The 22,036-nt window shown below is 43.9% G+C and overlaps 1 protein-coding gene across 3 annotated transcripts in view; it reads right to left on the reverse strand.

Moving 5' to 3' along the window:
* LOC134367373 (protein Shroom2-like) overlaps window positions 1-22,036 on the reverse strand; it is a 125,324-nt gene that overhangs the window by 53,425 nt on the left and 49,863 nt on the right. For all 3 annotated transcript variants that reach the window (XM_063084110.1, XM_063084109.1, XM_063084108.1), the window contains exon 2: window positions 8,333-8,484. In XM_063084110.1, coding sequence (XP_062940180.1) covers window positions 8,333-8,484 — 152 coding nt within the window. The remainder of the gene's footprint in view (window positions 1-8,332; window positions 8,485-22,036) is intronic.

Below are 22,036 nucleotides of genomic sequence, written 5' to 3' on the forward strand. Positions count from 1 at the left end.
CAAACCTTATCAGCCTAACTCAGCTGCAAGCTCTCAGAAGGCAGGACCTCATGGAATATCTTAACCACTTGACTGGAGTGCTTCTAACATATATCAAATCAATGTATAAAAAATGTCAGCACACTCTATAAATGATAACTCTGTGTGTGTGTATTTACTATTTAAAAAAAAAGGCGACCCCTAACGACATCATGGGGAGATTCATATGGCAGTGTTCTTTCCTGGGCAATGCCAAGCTGTGGACGGTGACATCATGCCTGATAAATCTACAGTCCTGTGGGATAAGAGTCAAGTAGTTCCTGCCTTTATACATGAAGAGAATGAAGGCAAGAATAAAATTCCCAAATGACCTAAGTAGCTGTAATGGATACAAGACATCAAAGCCGCATTTTAGGCAAACTCCAGGACCAAGCAGCCACAGGCTGAAAGTGTCACAGCTGCACCACACGTGGGGCCGGCTCTCCCTGTCTCTCTCCAGGCAGGAGAGTAAAACCAGCCTGTTTCAGCCTCTGGTCTTCCTCCCGGGGACTTCAGCAGAAAACACGGCCGGAGGAATGTTACATAATGAACACAGGCGGGATGCAGAATTGGAGCAGAACCAAATAACTTATGTTTTCTATTAACTTTTATCATCTCCATTTCCATAAACCAAACCTATTAATGTCAGAAAAAAAGGAAAAAAAGAAAAAAGAAAAAAGGCTTGCGCTCCCAGAATCCAAACCACCTGTGTTCAACAGCACATATCCCCTGATTGTCTGACGCACTATTCCACTCAACTCAGGTTTTAAAAGGGCGCCAACAGAACTTCCTGGCTACATTTCAACAGAATGGATTTGCTGGCAAAGAAACTCAGGCCATTCAAATGTGCAACCATTAATATAACTGATTATAAAAAGCCCTAAGGATTAACAACAAGGCCATTGAGAAACAAAAAATGTCACTGATATGTTGAGTGAACATATCAGTAAAAACAAGGCAAAAGCTACACACCCACACAAAGGCAACAAGAAACTGAAGATTGAGTTCTACTCATGTAAATAAATACAAAAGAAAAGGAGCAAGATCTTAAGAAACAATCTCATCCCCCTAGCCCTTTCTGGATCTGCCCACTACACAAAGCCTACAATAATTAACTGTATTTTCACTCAATTTGTCCTCAAATTCCCCTCCTGAAGCTCATGGTTACTCTGTGTCCTCAGGTTAAAAGGTACTAAAAGAGTCAAGAAGGTAATTCTCTTGGAAAAAGAAACAAGGAACAGGGATATATAGAAGATATTTGAACTTTAGGGAACATAACCAAAGAAAGGGATTTCAGAGTCATGGCATTGCAAAGAAATGCTGAACCTTGGCCATGAAAACAGAGGGAACTCTGCTATAAAGTCAGAAAAAGACAAGGTCCATAAAATTTGCCAAGAAAATCAAGAATTCCTCCAAATGCACCGTAAGGACACTCCCGCTGTAGATTAACTGCATGTGGCAGTAGTCCAATGCTGTTCCGATCAAACAACATTTCTCCAAAGGAAACCTGTCACTGTAATCCAAACTTTTTACAGATCCTTTACATATTCCAAGAACTACTAAATAGTATCTCACATGTAAGGTCTTTTTGGTAAACCAGCAGTCCGCTCACATGTGATCATCAACATGTGCTAAGTGGCTGATAAAAATTTTCTCTTATTTTATCATTTATCATCCCACCGAGGATGAAAGGCACTCATTTTTTTTTGCAAGAGCATCGAGCTAGAGAACGATTATATTCTTAAATTTAACAAACTGCAATGTCATAGTTGGAAAATCAAAGTTGTAAAGTCATTCAACAAAGATGTGTGTCCTCCCCGTATTTTTTTGATTATTTTACTACAGATGCAGACAAACTACTTTGCTTTTCTTATTATCTTATTAAATGCAAGCAAACCCATCACAAATTGACTAAGCAGAACAAGCCCCCTCCCTTCACAGCACGGAGGCTGGCTGTCACCTGCCATCATCCTACCCACGATGCCTGCACAAGAACAGTCTCCATGCTGGAATTATTGAGTTATTTAATCAGCACATTTCATAACCGTCCCAATGCTTCAGCAAATACCTCCTGGACACTTTCCTTACTAACACCATTTCATTCAATTAGAAAGGCCTTTGGACTCTAACTGCTGCAAACAGACTTTCTTTAATGATGAAATCAAGTTACTGGGCACCTGTTCTAAATGGTTTTTATGAGAGTTTGGTTCTAAAAGTACCTTGAGATGGCAGAGCCATAGGAAACTAACTTGTGATTGGGGGTGGGGAGAGAGGCACGGAGTGAAGCTGTTTTCATTATTGAGCATTTTCTTTGTGTAAATAAAGCAGGTGATAAAACAACAGGCTTTTCTTTAATGATAAAGAATGCCCCTTACTTTCTAGAAAAGGCTAGAGCTATCCTAGGTGCTTCTTTTCTTCCCCAAAGATTCCCTGCTTAGAACCAAAGGGTGTTGGTGATAGCCAGGCTAAAGGGGACAGTCCTCAGAAGATGTGACATTAATCGGCCTTTATGACCTACCAGGCTGCCATCTGCTCACAGCTCTGCCAACATCACCTCTCCCCACCCCTTGGCAACAAACTGGATATGTGTTTCCACCTAGACAAAGCAGCTCACGCACAGCAACCTGGTGCCCACCGGTGCAGCTGCAGCTGAGGTTGAGACGGGAAGAGAGTGGACCCACTCAGTGGGCTCCATGCGGGTGGACAGAGCCTCTGGCTTTGCAAAGGTCTAGTCTGCTGCCCCTGACAAGTGACTGCAAGGTGAGAGGAACCCTGGATAGAAGCCCAACACAGGCCTCCCACCCAGCCTAGCCCATTAAGAGGTCAGTGTGACAGCACCCGGCAGGGCCCTCTGGTGTGTGCTGGGCTGCTGCCTCTGGCTGGCCGCCTCCTCCTGGGTGACAAATACCAAGTTCTGCTCCCTAGATCATTGCACTCTCAAGCCTCAAGAGAGGATATTTCCAGAGGCTGCTCTCCAAAGCCCAGAACAATTCGCTTTCCAATTCAACAGCAAACTGGGAATTTGACCTGCGTAAATAAATCTTTTCTCCTAAAGCTGAGGACTTCAGATTTGGTGGATCTCATCAGAGCCGCTGCTTTTTCTTAAAAAAAAAAAAAAGTTATTTTACCTTCATTATTAATGCTATTATTAATTTCTCAATTCCTCAAACCTCAGAATGAACTTGATCTGTACAGTGTGAACCCAGTTCCTTTAGAAACCTCAAACAAAAAAATAAGGTAAACATTTTACTGTATGGCTTCATATATTAGAAATTATCAATGTTCTCAAACTAAACTTTATAAAAATCACCTGCATGCTTTGGTTATCAGTATGCATTATACGGTTTATAAAGGTCTAGTTTCTTTATTACAATTTTTAGAGAAAGAAATGAAAAACAAAATCTTAAGTTTTTAGTATTGTCTACTTGGCTTAGAATATTAAACATCTCATGTAATTAGAGTTATCTGATTAAGGTTTAAGGCACAAAGTCAAACCCAAATAGAAGTAACTTTCCCCAAAATAAAACAATTGTGATCTATGCGGTTTTCTCTTTTCTCCTGATTGTACTTCATAAAAACAATAATGGAAAACAGCCCAAACAAGTCAGGGTGTCTATCCAGTGTAAACCTCAGTGTCTCCTCTGTATTAACAAGAAAATAAGCACAGCAGCAAACAGCCATAAGCCCCAAAATGCTCAAAATAGAAATACTCCCCTCGAACCATGAACAAATGACATCAGACCACCCTCCAAAGCACAGGTGAAACCTGCCACCCTCCAGCATCCCCACTAAGGAGCACATACCTCCACCTGAACACACACAGTTTCTGCCCCAGGAAGAGCTCTCTGGGAAGGGGAGGGGAGGGGAGGGGAGGGGAGGGAAGGAGGAGAGGGGCACAACCTGCTGCCTTAGCCATCCCCTTACTCCTGCCACACCACTGCACTGGCTCCCAGGAACATCTGTGCTATCAACATTGGAGCTGCAAGGCCACCTGTTCAAGGACAGCTCCAAGGAGTGCAGGCCAGAGGGGAGCCCAGAGGGGATACCAACTTGAAGCAGAAATCATTACAACTTTGTAACATCTCAGGAGGGATGCATGTTGCAAGAAACACTCCCAGCAAGCATGAGCCCTGTCACTCCACTGGAAGCTTCCTTTCTTCAAATGTATAACTGCATGGCACAGCCTAAGGACCCCTCAGGCCTCCTGCAAAAAGACCTCCCCCGCTGGTGTTAATCTGCTCCTGAATGCAAGCTTAGTGGATGTAATTAGATTCACAAAAGGGTTTAAGACGGCCAGCAAAGAGACAGGAAATAACATGAATCAACCCTATTAATGATTTGGTTCCAACAAAACTGCTTGTCACATAGCATACGTTCAAGAGAAACTATCCAGGGTAGGATTAATGATGAACTGGAAGGTGGATTTCACTGTAAACAAAGTTAATATTACAATATAAATTTAGAAAAAAGGGCGAAAGCATAATTACGAGCTTTAGAAAATAATTTATGATGGGAGAAAATAAAATTTCCCTAGGGCGTTTGACATTATGGGCACTGAAGTGTTGTTAATGCATATTTTAGTGCCTAGGACAGTGACAACCATAGCCCCTAGCACAGGGGCAGTAGAAGAAGCCTAGCAGAGCTAGGTGCTGTTCTTTCCTGGTCCTTCCTCAGCACAGCAGGCTGTCCTTTTGCATAGCAAGGGGCTTACCTGCTGAGCTAAGTTAATCATGAAAATGCCAAAGTGCACTTAAGCACAACTGCTTTAAGCCAGCAAGTGGTAGAACCATGGTGGCCATCCAACAAAACAGCCTGTGGCCCTCTACAAAGATCCCAGAGCCCAAATCCATCTAGACCTACCCATCAGCCTCTCCGGGGGTGGGCCTGGGTACAAAGAGACCAACACATGACAAAGGGTTACACATCGGTCTTGACTCTCCTGCAAAGGGCACTTCCTCAGCCAGGCAAAGACAGAACAAGTGGCCTGGGAGCAAAGGACGAGGCAAAAGCCCCTAGCTCGGCCTCTCCTGACCACGGGTGCCCGGATTCCTGGGCACTGACCTGCCCCACCTGCCGTCTCTCAGGTGCACATGCACCTGTGCATCACGAAAGAGAGCAGATGCGCAGCTGGTGTGGATGACAGTCGCATGGTCTTTGTTTCCAGCTACCCCTGCCCCGGAGAGAGGAAGCGCTTGCTCTCATCTGTCTGGGAAAGAAACTTCGCTGAGGAGAGATAGTGATCCGTGTGTCTCTTCATGCACTGCGTTCCCGGCACTGGCTGATCTTCTCAACGATGACAAGATCACATTGCCTGTGCCCATGAAACAAGATGCCACTGCTTTGTGAAACTGGTCCACCGCAATCCCATCCCAGCCTACTGGTCCCCCAGTCGCCACACACACACCAAGATAAAAGGAGCCCACGAAAGAAAAGACACGTAGCAGCTGTCGCTAGGGGGAGGGGAGTTTGAGCCACTATTCAAATGTCACTTAGAAAACCATGGGTGCATGAGTCTATGCTGAGGCATACGTGCCCCTACCCCACCGCATCTTAGGGCACCAGAGACGGGCAAGCAGTTGCATCAAGTTCAACAAGGATGAGAACCAAATTTATCATCTGGTCATGCTTCTAAGTGGGGCAATACTTATACGATTGTGGCTTGGTCTATGAATTACTTATGCACTGGTTTTTTTATGAACTAGCCACTTGTTTTGAGAGTGGGCCCTCTATCTTGGAGCCCTACATAAAATGCTAGAAAATGCTAACTAAGCCATAGGGACAGAAGGCAGATTAGTGGTTGCCTGGGGATGAAGAAAGCGGAGGGCAGGGAGATTTAAATGGAGGTTTAAACTTAGATAGAGAAGAACACATGCTCTGGCTTTAAGAAGAACAATTTAAAAAGCACTCGTTGGTGCTTTTGTAATAAAGAAAACAGTTAGAAGTTAGTTTGGAGTTTCAGAAGTCCTTACTGTGTACATCTTCAGTATTTACGGTAGGCATTTGCCATGAGCTGGGTGACAGCAATAAATCCCAGTGTTACCAATTCACCAGTTTGGAAAATTTCATTCTCATTTCTAAACAAAGCACCATGTTAAACTTGTTTTCTGTCTAAATAGGCAAAGATAGTACCTACATATATTATTAAAAATTAGTACAAAACTATTTATTTTATTTTTTATTTAAAAAATTCTAAAATGCCTGCTATTATTAAAAGTGAAAAAACAGCCTTTTTTGTTCTCATATTGAGTTACACATATTACTGAAAATATTAAATTCTATCTAAATCACATAATCATTTTGTGCACTTCTCATTTAAAGGAAACTGGGTATGCAGAACACAAAGAGGGGACTCCACACAGTGGCTCCCATCCATCCTTCAGAGCAAATATTTAATCCTCTTCCCAAGAATCTTTTAAATACCGACTCAGCTACATCAGCTAGCAGGTACCCTGGCACCTTCTCTTTCCTCCTACCTGCCAGCTCCCATGTGGTATGGGTGCTTTACTTTGACCAGATTTCAGATTGCCTATCTATATCTGTGCATTTGTACGTCTAGTTCAAAAAGAAATTACATACATCATGCTTCTAAACATATGGAATGATGTCCGACTTAACTCATATTTTAAAAAATGCAAATTTAAAAAATAAAACCACTTTTCACTTATCATATTCACAGAGAGAACAAACGGACTGAAAATACCCTATGCTGCAGATGACGTGGTTAAACAAGTGGTCTGAGAAGTTTGGAAATGTCTAGCAAGGTCCGCAAGGCACACACCTTCTGCCTCAGCAACTCCCGTGCTGGGAATTTACATGCACAGATAGGCCCTGGGGGTACAAAATTTGCCCACTGCGTCCACTAAAGCTGGTGTCTCCCCTGTAGTAAGAACATGAACTTGGCTCAGTGTGACAGGGGTTCCAGCAGCCCACAACCGAGTTGGTACCAAGAACAAATGTACTGCCTTGGAGGGTTAATAATGTGACCACAAAGGAATCATTATAGGAAGGTACTTCAGAAAGTTCATTGAAAAAGAGAATTAAAAGATAACACAAATCCTTCCATGAACTTTTTGAAGACCCCCTCATACAAAGTGACAGTAACTCTCATGTCCCATCCTCCCCAAATGGCTCAGAAACTGCCATTCTGAGATTTTACTTTCTGATTTACAAGTGCTTGTTAAATATGTTAAATAGCATATACCACTTAGAAATGAGGCTGATACATTAATGGGCAAAGAACATTTCTTCCTTCCACATTTCTGAAACTCTCCTTGGATGCTGTTTAAGGCACAAAAAAGAAAGAAAAAAAAAAGTTAAGTCCTTGGGACTATGCCTTCAAGTTTGTACTAAAAATTAAAATAACGACTGGATGGTTGGCTCAGTTGGTTAGAGCACGGTGTTATAACACCAAGGTAAAAGGGTTCAGATCCCAGTACTGGCCAGCCGCTAAAAATGAATGAATGAATGAATAAATAATTAAATAAAAATTAAAATAAATGTTTGCGTTAATTTATTTCTTAAAATTTACAGCCAACCAGAATTAGAATGTGCTAATTTTGCCAAAAAAAGACATGTAAACATTTCAAAACCGAGGTGGAGAATTATTTCTATTTTAAAACAAGAAATCACAAATCCCCTTTATTTACCCGGACGTAACCTGGTATATTGTTTTAGTTCCTGTATTTAAAAGCACTGCATCCCTAACTTCACTTTCTAACCTCTTAAAATCACGCAAGCTTCTATCAACGATCTAACTTACCAGAACAGGCAGCTCGCTACCCTCAGATCTCAGCACAGCACTATAAACACCTGGAGGCTGATGCTGAAGTCTACGCAGTGGTCACATTCTCTTCATAGCATTAAAAACCAAAAACACAGTAGCCTGCCACCTTGTGTAAACAACAGGCAACAACATATCACTTCATCAGAACAAAGGAAGGTAGGAAGATTCAAATTTGCTTAATCAAACATTTTAAAAATCAGTTGTAACAAAATAAGGAAACAAATTTTTTTGTTTTGTTTTGTTTTTTCTTTCCTTTTTTCAAACTTTTTAAAATGTGTTTTTCTTTTTATTTATTTATTTTTAAATTGTTCCTTTTTTTCCCTGTTCTTTTTGTTTTTCTTTTATTTTCTGCAATCTTATATTTTTGATGCTGGGTTCATCCTTGCCTGGGAGACATTTTCTATGTGCACACCCATGCAGGATGTAAGTCCAAATCAAGATCTCTACAGAGATACAGGCAAGCCAACCAGGCCCGATGTTCTGCTCATTCATGTTTGTCTTGGCAAATGTGGAAGGAGACCCAGGTCTTACCTTTTGACTACAAGCTTCAGGGTCTTATGGGACCCCTTCACCAGGCAGATGGCTTCCTGTCTGAACCCTGAGAGACCAATGTCATTGATGCCCACGATCTCGTCTCCAGCCAGCAACTTGTCAACCGCTGCGGCTTTGCTTCCTTCTTCAATCTGTAACAGAGAAGCACGTGCCATGAGCCTCCCAAATGAGCAAGCAATGCCTGAGAACCAGCTGGGAACATAGAGTGCACAACATGCACGTGCCACATGCAGCTCACTGGTGCTCAGACTGGCTTCGGGATTATCCAAGAGTGGAAGGACCCATCTGGCTTGGCGAGTGTGGATGGAACAGGATCCGGGAGGCTCCTCATCCCCCTCAAGGGACCGGGAGGGATTGGGGGTGCGCTAGGATGTTGCTTACTGTACCGCATCCCCCACCCTGGTCTGCCCACCCAAGGACAAGGGCTGCTGTTCACAGAGGGAACAGGAAGGCTCAGAAAGACACCCGAGTGAGCACATGCGATCCAAAGATACCGAGGCATTTTCTAGATTTCCTTTATCCAGACAATAAATTTGGACCATTTTTATTACTAACATTGTTTCTCATACATTAATCCTGTACCTAATTAGCTGTTCTGTAAGTTTTATTGAAATATAATTCAAATACCATACATTCACTCATACAAAGTATATAGTCACGTGGCTTTTAGTATACTTACAGAGAGTTGTACAACCATAAATTTTAGGACATTTCCCTAACCCTGTAAGAAAGAAACCTTGCACTCAAAACCAGTCACTTTCCAATCCTTCCACCCACTGGCATCCACTAACTAATGTACTTTCTGTGTCTAGGAATTTGCCTATTCTGGATGGTTCACATAAATGGCATCATTTTGTGACTGGATTCTTCCACTTAGCATAATACTTTCAAAATTCTTGTGTGTTGTAGCATGTACCAGTATTTCATTCCTTTTTATAGCTGAATAATATTCCATTGTATGGATGGACATGTTTTGTTCATCTATGCATCAGCTGATGGACATGTGAGTTGTTTCTACTTTTGACTGTTATGACCGATGCTGCTATAAACATGGTATTTTTGGGTGGACATATATGTTTTCATTTCTCTTGGGTATATACCTAGAAGTGGAGTTGCTGGGTCCTGTGGTAACCATGTTTAACATTTTGAGGAACAACAAGACTGTTCTCCAAAGCAGCTACACCATTTTACGTTCTCACCAGCAGTGCATAAAGGTTCCAATTTCTCCACATCCTTGCTAACACTTACTATCTGGTTTTTTAAATTATAGTCCTAATCAGATTATTATACTATGCTGTGTATATTCAAATACTCACTACTCAGTGCTAAACACAGTATGCTCTGAATATGTATTGACGGACTCCTTAAAAGCTTGAATTTCATCCATTATATGATAACCTTTATCCTGAGAACCCCTGGTCTTTAAATCCCTGCCTTTTGCCTTGTTGCCCTCCTGACAAGATGGGTCACCACAGCTCTACTGGAGCCACCTGTGAAAATTTGGCCAGGGTTCTCACTCTTGCCGTGTTTGCTCCAACCGGCCTGGTCTGATCCAGAAATAACGGCCTCAATATGTGCCACCAGCGTTTCCGTCAGTACACTAAAGATACAGGCTTCATCAAGTTGGACTAAGCACTCTTCCTGGAATGGATAATCCAAGGCATCTACCCAAGGAAAGAAACCATGCTATCTCTTTGTACATAACGTAAAGTTTAAAAAAAAAAAATCCTTAACCCAGTTTTTCGTACTCAGTAATAATCCAACTCAGCAGCAGCTAACCCCGGCTGACATGCCTATCTTTTGCACAGTGGTTGGCAAACTATGGCCAGTGAGCTATGTCCGGCCAGTTGCTTCCTTTCTTTTTTTTTCTTTTTTGGGTAAATGAAGTTTCAATGGACCACAGCCACACCCATTCATTTACATAATGCTACAGGACAGAATTCAGTAATTTTGCCCACAAAGCCAAAAATATTTACTACTCGGCTCGTCCCAAAAAAGGTCAACCCTTGTTTTACACCAAAAAGCTTTACAAACTGCTAGGGAAACCAGGAGAAAACAAAGACGCGTTAAGAGCACATCGGCGTACAGTTTAACCGTCTGCCACGATTAACCTGACAATAACTTCCAAAACTCAGCAGGAAGCATGCACACGGTTAAAGAGCTGGGTACTAAGCAAGGTATGATGCCTCAGCCCTGAAGCTGCATATTTTCCTAACATCTCCACCTAGAAATGAAGACAACTGAACTCTGATGTTAATTATTCATGGCAAGTTAGCACCATCAACAAAATGAAAAGACCATTCCTAACAAAAATATGAAGCAACTTGTTCTGTCAACAACTGGTTTCAAAAGTCTAGACAATTCCCTCCCAATGTCATAACACACAGGTTGTAATTAAGTGTCCACCGCCTAAGACTGCACGCTCAGCCCTGTACAGCCCAAATGTGGGTGCTTCGTGGTAGAGTGTAGGTTCTCACAGGCCCCAAGTGAGAGGCGAAGGGGCCACCCAGGTGGAGGGACCAGTGGGTAGCTGGCTGTCTGAGGATGGTGCCCAGGGATTGGTGGCCTGCCTGTGGAGTGACCAGCGACAGAAGGTATTCAAAGCCTGGAGGTGGGACGGGGGGGTTGCTGAGGGAGTCCACCTAGAAAGAAAACAGACTGCAGATGGACGACCACCAAGAACAGCTCCTGGGCCTCCAACACTGGTGGACGAGGGGCCTTCCAAAGATCAGGAGGTATGAATGAGTATCGCATAAGCCAGTGCAACCCAGAGTGCACGGGAGCTAGTTCCATGGGGAGGACCACCAATAGTCCAGCTGGTGTCAATCACCAGAGTCGGCTGGGGGCATGCTGATAGCAGGCCCATCTGATCGATGTCCAGCACCACAGTGGGTGGGGTGAATGACAATGTCCAAACGAGGACAAACAGGCTGCAGCCTCCCAAGGCATGTTGCAGTAGTTCAAGGATAGCCTGGACTGTTTTCATCTTCTCCCACCCCACGAAAGCACCGGGGACATCATTTTTAAAGGTGAAATCTAGAATGTAGAAAGCAGACTGCATAGAGAGCAAGCACATGATTATTCCTACAGATCAGGCCTGTATCTAGTAACTACCACCTAAAAACCATTACTTAAATTCTTCTCTAGTGTAGTATACAAAAAGCCACCATGAGCGTGGGTGGACAAATATTTATCGAGCAAGTACTATGCACAAAAGGACTGTGTTAGATACTTTAGGGGGTGGGTCTTGAAAGACCTATTTCTCACCTTGAAGACATTTATATAGCCTTGTGGATCAGCACTTACCAAACTGTAATGTGCAGACCAGTCACCCAGGATCTCGTTAAATGCAGATTCTGATTCAGCAGGTCTGGCTGGGGTGGGCCCTGTGTTTCTGCATATCCAAACCGTTTTTAACAAGCTCCCCAGAAATGCCAATGCTGCAGGTCCTCAGATCCTCCTTGGAGGAGTGAGGTAGAAGGTATAAGGGGCACGTAGATGAAGCAGTAAAGTACAGACAAGTTGGAACTACATCTGCCCTCCTTCACGTGTGGGTGCTCACAGAAGGATTTCACAGAGCCCGTGGCACTTGGTGTGGCCTTGAGAGAGTGAGGGTTTTGGGGACAAACAGGAGAACACCTGAGGGACAGGCACTCATAGGGAAGCAACGACACGTGGAGAGGCATCAAAATAGACAAACACAGGACGACTGCACTCTTATATTAATGTAGCAATCATTTCATTGCAAGTCAACACCATCAATGAAACTAAAAGACCACCCCTAACAAAAATATAAAGCAGTTTGTTCCATGGACAACTGGCTTCAAAAGTCTAGAGAAGAGGAAAGGAAAGCAAAGGAAAAAGGGGGGCAAAGCTGGGGGATGCTGGGATCCGAAGCCCTTCCCCCAGCCCCCGCAGAAAGCCTCCGCACAGAGGAAGGGCTCAGTTCTAGGAGTGGAGATGAGGGAGGTCTTTGTGTTGCCATGTCACCACTGAGGGTTGTAGCTAGAACTATCCCTGCACATCTGCATGTCACTGCTAGAAAGCCTACAAGTGCATGCGCTGACTTTGCTCATTTCTATCCCCGCACTGGGCCAAATGAGGGCATCCAGGAAGGGAGGCGAAGATGGGGAAGATTAGGTGTGGATAGGAAGGTAAGCTGTGGAGTTCAGTTTTTTCCATCCCCAGAGGCCCAGCGATTCCAAGGCAGTTCCTGACATCCTGGGGCCAGTTTTTCTTTTGGAGGCTTCCTGTCTGTAGTAACTTTTCTTGACTGCCAAGACACCCACCCTGTTCAAAGACCACAAAAGTTTTTTCTATCCATGTGTATTCCATGGCTGCAAACTCCAGAGTCTGAGAATCCTTGTCTCTTTTTCCTCATTTCCTTGTATTTACAATGAATAACACAGCTTACCTGTAATGTAGATGCCCTTAATTATATCACTAACGTATGCACAAAGTCTAATATCAAAAACTTTCAATTCAAAGCTTGAGTTAGGCATAATAAATCAGCTCCTAACAATTTTTAGCTGAAACTGTCTACAACCTCATTCAGAATAAACCATAATTCATCTCTCACAAAAGAGATGACCTTATGACTGAATATAAACATATAATTTATTTACTATAAATTGGTGAAAAGATAGGCCTTTTCAAGTACGTTTTGATAGTAGATATTTCTCCCACTATATTTCATATTACCATTTTGGAAATTTTGCTGTGGAGTAAAGCGGCAAAAGAAAACAACGCCAACATATTTACACACATTAATCTCATTTAAGAGACTTAAACATTAACTTCTATGAATATAGGAGTAGATGATTTTTCCCAATTTTAATTCCACCATCAAAGGAAACATGGTGTAAACTGAGAATCCAATTTATACGTTTACTGAGCTCGAAAGAAGGCATAGAGAAGTAATAAGGGGAAGAATCCAACATTTTACCTAAGGTAAAACATAAAATATTGACCAAAGTAACAGAATTATGATAATAATGTCAATCAAGTGCTAATAAGACACCTGCTTAGAAAGCTAATTTAGCCTGTATTTTGAAGAGTGTCCCAAAATGTACATTTACAAAATACATTTCTATCATTGCAAATTTCTAAGGATAGAACTTTGTTTTGTTTTTGCCTTTAATGTCAAGGAACAGGTGAATAGATAAATAAAATGTGGTGTATCTATACAATGGAATATTATTCAGCCTTAAAAAAGGAAGGAAATTCTGACAGATGCTACAACATGGATGAACCTTGATGACACTTTGCTCAGTGAAATGAGCCAGTCACAAAAGGATAAATATTGTCTGATTCTACTTATATGAAAGACCCAGAAGAGTCAAAATCATAGAGATGCAACATAGAATAGTGGTTGCCAGGGGCTGAGAAGCAGCAGGACTGGGGAGTTAGTATTTAATGGGTACAGAGTTTCAGTTTGGGAAGATGAAAAGTTTTGAAAATAGGTAGTGGTGATGATTGCACAACAATGTGGATGTACTTAATAGCACTGAATAGCACACTCAAAAGTGGGTAAGTGGAAAATTTTATATGTATTTTACCACAGTAAAAAGTTATGCATTCCTTAAAATCTAAAAACAAGAAAATGATTTTGACCCAGTGTAAGGGTGACAGGTGCTGAACTTGAAAATTTTGTTCTTCTCCCTGCAATACTACCTTTGACTTTGATTATTACAGGAAAATCTTTAGGCAAAGCCAGGATGACTAATGGCTTGCAGTGCCTTGGGACAGTTTCTAAAGCAGCACTTCCTCCGAGAGACACATTACCTGTGTCTGACTCAGCTGTGCCCAGGTGGGTTTTTCAGCTTCATTCCCACAAATGCTGTACAAACAAGTCCTGTGAGACTACCTGTCATTTACTGCTGTCACTTACTCTCCAACTTCACGATGAAGGATCACACCTTGTCACTTGCCATCTGTAAAGACTCCTGCAGCTCCTGCTTGAGAAATGAAGACCACACTCCACAACACCCATCTGCCTTCCCTAACCACAATCCACTTGAATTTCCCAGCAAAAAATGTGTTTTGCTTTGGGAAAAAAGCAGTATTTCTTTCCTCTTGGCCTTCTTGCCAAGAGAAAGCATTTCTTTGATGTTTACTGTGCTCATGGGAAAAGTAGTCAGAAAAGAAAAAGCAACTTCGAGAACCTCCATTCTACACTCTTTACCCCACCAAACTTCTCAAGTTGGGGAGAATTCATTAGGCTTGAACTTGGTGAGGAACAAACCTAAAGTTAGTGCTGGTTTTCGCAGGACAATGACAGGGACTGCTGGCCTCCCCACACTGGAACACGTGCTACAGAATTACAGCATGGTGCTGATTCTGTCATGGTCTCGTGTTTACAAGGGAAAGATAGTGCTTGGCATTGCAAGTATTAGCGGTGATTGCCTGAGGTCTGCAGAATGCCAGTGCCATGAAGAGGGCACTTCTGTCCCATGGCAGTCAGGAAAAACCCTCGGTCTCACTTGCTCCAACTCTGAAAAGTCCCTCTGCAAAAAGCCGGGAGATCAGTCATGCCACAGCTTCGATGCTGGCCCCGGGTGCCATGCTGTGCACACACAGACCAAAAGCACCAAGTTCACATGCCAGGCCAAATATTTTTGTCTTCATTATTAATTGGTATTCTGTATGGAAAACTCACTCTTTGGCCCTAATGAAGAGTTAAATGTCACACAATGTGCAGAATGTCTCATTGTTCTTACAGAAATGTTTTCTCTACAAACAGCAGGAGAAAAGCAAACAGTTAATGAAAGCCTTTTTTTGAAACGCAGTTTTCCGTACTTCACTGAACAGACTATGCAGATGACCGAGGAGGGAGACCCATGAAAGCAGGAGAATCTTGATTCCCATAGGGGACCGGAATCGTGTCCAGAGCAGTGGGAGCATGAGGGTCCTGTCCACCTTGTCTCCGATGGAGATGAAAAGCCTTCTTGAACAGAAAGGGCCAAGACCGGCAACTTGAATAGACACTTGAAGGCGCAGACTGGGGAGGACACGGCATGGAGGTCTGCACGTGCAGACAGGCGCGGACGCAGGAAGCTGGGTATGGCTGAGGAATGAGAGAGTGGGCAGAGCATAAAGGGGGCCTGGGGGACTGTGAGGATGAGGGCGGGAAGGAGGAAGACTGGGAGCATGACCTTGAACCGGATGCTGGGTGTCACCCGGCAGGTGGCGGGGCCCAGCTGCAGCAGGCACAGACATCGGGGAGCAAATGTATTAAAGCAAGTACTTCAGGAAGATTAATCTTGGAGTTACACTCAGAATGACTCTCTTTGGCAATGAGAACAAAATGGCAGGGAAGGTGACCTGAGGGTACTTACCCCTAAGTCTCTGCAATCCCCTTGAAGGATGGGAGGAAGCGCCCCAACAAACACAGGGCAGACAAAACCAAGGTGCACAGGGACTCAAAGACTGCGAAGGGACCTAACACGTCAGCGACGGTGCATTTTGAGCTTGAGGGATTTAGAAAACCACAATGACCAGAAATCAAAATGAAGGAAAGAAGAACTTATGTTTTTTAAGTCCAATATCATATTTCAAAGGCCATGAATCACACCTGCAATTTATCGGTTCTGATCATCTCAAGAATTGCCTCACTTTCCGGACAATAACATAACTGCATGATCGCGCAGTGCCTTTTGTTAAGACAATTGCTGAAGTCACCTCCGTAGTCTGCTTAAGTTAACACTCTTACTCATTCCAGCTGAGCTCAGGTCCTTTGGAAAGGAAACCTGACTCATCCAGGAAAAGTAGCAAATTGTGAAATAACCTGAGTATATCTCATCTACACGGAAGGTTCTCCACTTCAGAGACAGACTTGTGCTCTGATAACAATGAAGCCCACTGAAAATGGAAACCACCACTCAAATGTGTTGTGACTTAAAAAAATAACTCCTTGCCCCCGCTGAGCATCCCAGCAGCTGGGGCAGTGGCCAGGCAGCCCAGATCCAGGAAGGCTCTCAGCACGAAAGGAAGGACAGCTCAGCCCCAGGGACAGAAAGGAACAGCCAAGAGGAGACTGGCAAGGTTGTCAGCTAAACCTGCTTCTGCAAAAGTGGAAACGAAGCCAAAAAGGCAGCAGGAAACAATACATCTTCAGACAAAAATGTGCAAACAGAAGACAAAAGGGGAGCAAAGGGCAAAAGGGCCAAGGTGGCTAACCAAGAAAGTCAAGATTTACCTGCAGCAGGCTGGTAGCCTTGTAACACGAAGGTCACGGGTTCAGATCCCCATACCAGCCAGCCGCCAAAAAAAAAAAAAAGGAGATTTACCTTCAGAAAACAGAGAAACTAAAAGCCAGGAGAATCCAGCCTCTGAGGAAGCAGGAGAGAAGGAAGCCGGGTCTGACCAATATCATGAACTGTGTCTTATCAGCGCTCCCTGCCTCCCTTCTTGTACAGCCAGAGGAGTATTTTTATCAACTATTTTATAAATGCAAGTTTTTTTAGCAGCTCTAAAAACACTTTTAAGAAGAGAATCCACCTCATTCCATTTTTTAAATGTAAATGCTTTTTTTAAAAGAGATGAAATCATTTGGTGGTGGTTTATTTTTCGCTCTTATTTTTGTGGCTGACCGGCACAGGGATCGAACCCTGGACCTTGGTGTTATCAGCACCACACTCTAACCAACTGAGCTAACCGGCCAGCCTTGGTTGTTTATTTTCTGGCACAACCAGAAAATAGTGGGATATTGATTTATGGGAAGTTTTGACTGTCTTGGCTGTCAGGTTAACATTCCATAGATGGGGGGAAGGCAGTTTTTATATCCTATAATATAAAGCATACTGAATGGCAATTTGGAGTCACAGCCATGCATTTAATGTTTTGAACAGTTTAAATTACTTGTACTCCATGTTATTTTTCGGTAGAATTATTTCCTAAAGAAACCTGCTCCTTGACCCTGTCTCTCCCCATCAGAACTGTGTGCACGCTGTAACATCTTTGGTCACGACAGCCCAGTTTTCCTAATAATTTTGTTAACGTGCTGTGAAAGATTGAAAATTTGAGTTTGTAGTGTCTATGATAATAAATTGTGTATTACTGGGATGTATGATGTAATAGCTTATGAACTTCTGAAGATACTGGTACTTGATAACCTCATAAGGAAAATATGCCTTCAAATTTTAAGCTAGGAAGTCACTGGAATGACTGGAAAAGAATCACAACTACACGGCTCTTTAGGTTTTTGGTAGGTACATAAAGAATTGTGTACAAATTGAAATGTCTGTGTATCGATCTTCAAAACAACCACTAAAATCTTGATAATGAAAGAAAAAAAATTCCTCATGGTCGACAAAAAAAATCAAAAAAGCAAGAAAAATGATAAAACAATACCAAAAGAGAAAAAACCTGAAAAAATAAACCAAAAACCTGCCCCTTATGTTTTGGAACTAGATGATGAATGAGGTGTTTCATCCAGTGCTTATGAACATAATGGTCTAACACTCTTTTAATCCCTCCCTAAAATGAAGGTGCAGTCACATGAGGCCCCGAGAAAAGGAAAGGCAGATGTGGCCTGGACGACGGGACAGAGAGAGGCCAGCAAGATGGGTGAAAGGGACACGATGACTGGGTGGTCATCTCAGGTACACAGAGGGCATGTGGCCACCAAAAACATCCATGGGGTCTTAGCAGCAGAAGACTGGACAAGACCTGGAGGCTGTGGAGAGGGCGGTTAGCAGACAGAAGTTCTACACAGACACAGAAAAGGAGCTGATCGCTCCAGGAGTGACTGAGAATCAGGCAGGGGATGGAATCAGCCTCAAGCAGTTGAGTGTGGTAGCCTCAGAATCCAGGCCAGCTGCACAAGGAACCATAGGAGAGTGAGTGGCCATCCTGTGGCTCACTACCCTCACGGTGGGGGCGGTGGGTGGGAGACAGAAGAAAGCTAGAGGTGTGTCTCTCCTCTCCAGGTGGGGCAGAGGTCCTCAGTGCTGCACTCCAGAGAACACAGGTCAGGATGGCCTAAGAGATGGTTAATTGAGAGCAGTGTTCAGGGAGCATTTTTTTTTTTCAAGACACTGTGTGTGGAAGGAGGTTACAATCTAGCAGAGAAAGATTTGCAGACAACCTATCCAGCATTGCCAGTCAGCAATGCACTGCCTCCCAACTTCGAATCTACCTTCGTAGCCCACACTGTGATGCTGGAGCTGGACCCTGTGAACATTTCTCCTGTGCCGGCCGGCATCTGCCAGCCTTGTCAGTAGAGGGCGCTGGAGGGACAGTGGAGGAAGAAAGGGCACCCTTTCTAACTGCTATGTGCTTTCTCCTCTGCTGGCTCCTGTGGAACAGGGAGGTCACATGGAACCCCAGTGGCACTAGCCCCAACGGCGGCTTCCTGGCAAGTTCCGCAGGAGCCCAGTGAGCAGCTTCCCAGAGAGCTTTAGTTACAAACCAGTGAGCTCCACAGACACCCCAGCCAGCTTCCTGGTGAGCTTCACTGGCATGCCAGGGGTGGCTTCCTGCTTGCCAGCAGGCCTGTGGCTTTCAGTGAACATGTCCACTGTCCAGAGGACCCCTGTCACCACACTCCATTGAGATCTGACTTTCCGCTTTAGAAGCAGCTGGGGAAGATAGTTGCAAATTTCTTCCTCAGATGCTCTGCCCCACGCCGGAGTGCTGCTCCCTGGATCTGCTAGTCCTGAATTCTGTAGAGTTCTCTCTACCTGTAGTTACTAGTTAGTAATTAGTAATTGCTACTATAATAATTAATTATAACAAGTAATAACCTGTCACTAGTTAATTCTTTACACTGGGAATGAACACACTTTTTCAAAGAGCTACAGAGTAAATACTTCTGGCTTTGCAGGCCATACGGTCTCTGTGGCAACTGTTCAAACTTGCTCTTGTAGACAGACAGGACAGGAGCAAGTGGGCACAGCAGGATCTGGCCAATTGGCCGAGGCCTGCTGTATACTGAGCATTCCCTGTTCCAATGACCGTGTGGTTCCTGTCTCCTATCTGGACCCCAACTGATGTACATTCCATGAGACAAATGCAGGAACAGGCACGCACAGGGGGCCCTGCTGGCACAGAGGGTGAGTGGGTGGGGAGGGACTGCATGTCATGGAAGGTCTTAAAAAGACGAGGAGTGATCTGACACAAAAGACTTGCCTCTACCACTTAACGTAACTACACTATTTGGAGAAATTACTTAACTTTCTTAGTCTCTGTTTTGTCACCCCAAAATTAGTGATAAGAGTTGGTTGTCTTACACCCTAGGACAAGCAGGAGGGGAAAAGTACGACAATTATGAAAACATGCTGCAACTCTAAGGTATCATATGAGTGTATTTACAGATCATTTTTCTAGTATCATTACAATTTGCTCATGCCCAAATTGAGACCAGAACCCAGGCTAGGCTGCTCATCTCTCAGGTTCAGGGACAAATTATCCCATTCTTGATGATAACATGAGGAAACGAGAAGCTTAAGTAGTAGAGGGAGACATCGTCATTTCCCATACTCCCAGCTACTTAGGTAGAGTGTCTTCTATATCTTTTATATACGACTGTTTAAAATTTAAAAAAACAAAAGCTCAATTACCCTAGATGTTCTTATTGTTTACTTAAGTTTCCTTTTTCCCTTGTTTAGCTACTATAGCATTATAGAAACTTGAAAAAGCAGAAAGTTGCAATTAAAAATAGGGTGTTTTATAAAAGTTTAGCCTAAGTGGATTATGTGGAAACCACACCGCATTTCTGCTATTTGAAACAAAACAAACAAACAAACAAAACAACATGATTTAAATGACAGCTATATTCTCAAGCTAAGACACAAATACCTCTTCAGAATATGCCATGGTTGAAGTTTTGCGTATTTGCAATCAAGCAAGGCATAAAAAGGAAGGTGGCCCATCTCTCAGCTGCCCTTTGAATGTACAGAATGTGCACAGGCCAGCTGTTTCCACCCTAGGTGCAGTAGGGGGCTATCTTGGTGAAAATGGGAACTGCGTTTCCCAGAAGCTCCACCCCTGTGTGCTTCTTTGTTGGATTGGGTCGAAAGAGGGAGCAGCCCAAGGTGTAAAGTAGAGGTGGTGTGGCAGCCGTGATTCTCTGTAGGTCATGTCACAGTCACAGGGCGAAGGATGGAGGCAGAGGTGCCCAGCGCCTCCAGCTGTCCTCACACCATGCTTCTCTATGTCCCCTCTTTCTTCCCAACTGGGGGTCCCACAACCAACCAGTGGCCCTGGGCCCTGGGAGATACTGGCTCAGACTCGTGGAGGGCCAGCCTCCTCTGAGCATCCCCTCCCCACGCTGGACAGATGGGCTTCTCAGACGCACTGCTTAGCGACTTCCATCGCCCAGGACCCTGCAACTCTCCCTTGAGGACCTTCCCCCACAGTCACATGAATTCTAATTCTTTAATAATCTCCATGCCCCAGGACACTTGAGTGAGCCCTGACAGAGAGAGGCGGTCTGTCCTCGTGAGCTTTGCTGCTCAGAGCCAGAGGTGCAGCCCACAAGGTGGAACAGGGGGCGTGCAGCCCACCACCATCTCCAGGATGGCCACAGGAACAAGACGCCACAAGGGCAGGAGCACCTACAATGTTTAACTGTGGTAAAAAACACAGAATGTAAAATTTACCCTCTTAACCATTTTTAAGTGTACAGTTCAGTAGCGTTAACTATAATTCCACTGTTGTATAAGATCTGCAGAACTTTTCCATAACAGCTGAAAGCTGGCTATTTTACCCAAATGTCCAGTAAATAAAATTTGGATAGTCAAACTGGAATATGCAAGCCACGCTTCTCCACCTTGGCACTTCTGACATCTGGGACCAGATCATTCTTTGCTGTGGGGGCTGTCCCATGCTCTGTAGGGTGTTTAGCAGCATCCCTGGCCTGCTAGGAGCTAGTAGCATCTTCCATCCCAACTTGTGACGACCAAAGTATCTCCAGACATTGCCACATGCTCCTGGGGAACAATACCACTCCCAGTTTACACCACGGTTCTAGAGGAAGGATGACATACTAGAGATGCCACTATAGCTCACATGGAACAGAAAAAGAAAACCAAGACACCTCTAACGTCACATTAGACCTCCTGCCCAGTAAAGCCCATTTCCTAAGGGCAGGAAACACCTCACACAAATTGTCTCCTGTCTGGTCTCTACCAGCAAGGCAAAAGATCAGTTTGATCAGGCCAGGTGGGGGACCCTGTGTTTAATAAAGTCCAGCCATTATCATGCAAAACAGGCCATGTTGTTCTGGACACCATCAACTCTGCCCAAACATCACCCGCCCGCAACAATGAACCCTTTGTCCTTTCTCGTTGGAGAAAGTGGTCTTCCTTTCCTGCAGAGCTCTGTTTACTGGGTCCCTTCTGGTCACACTATCCACCCCATGGCCAACATGCACACACTCTGCCCACACTCAGCCCTCAGCACTTGGACCCCACCGCCTCCACCCTCAGGCTAGAAGTCCTCCCCTGCCTCCCTAATCCCTCGACACAACAATGCGCTGCCCCAAACCCTCTGCTCTAGCTTCCCGGCTTATGCTTCTAGCCCCCAAACTCACTAGCACCTTTCCCAGGACAAAACCCAAATTGTGCCTTTGTTTCTTCCTCTCGCATACAAATGTCCATCACAATGCAACAGGCGACATTTCTGCAAAGGATGAACAGAGAGGAAAGCATCAGTGAAGATAAGCAAAGTTCCTGTCTAAAG

The sequence above is a fragment of the Cynocephalus volans genome, chromosome X, assembly GCF_027409185.1.
Source record: "Cynocephalus volans isolate mCynVol1 chromosome X, mCynVol1.pri, whole genome shotgun sequence".
Taxonomy (NCBI): domain Eukaryota; kingdom Metazoa; phylum Chordata; class Mammalia; order Dermoptera; family Cynocephalidae; genus Cynocephalus; species Cynocephalus volans.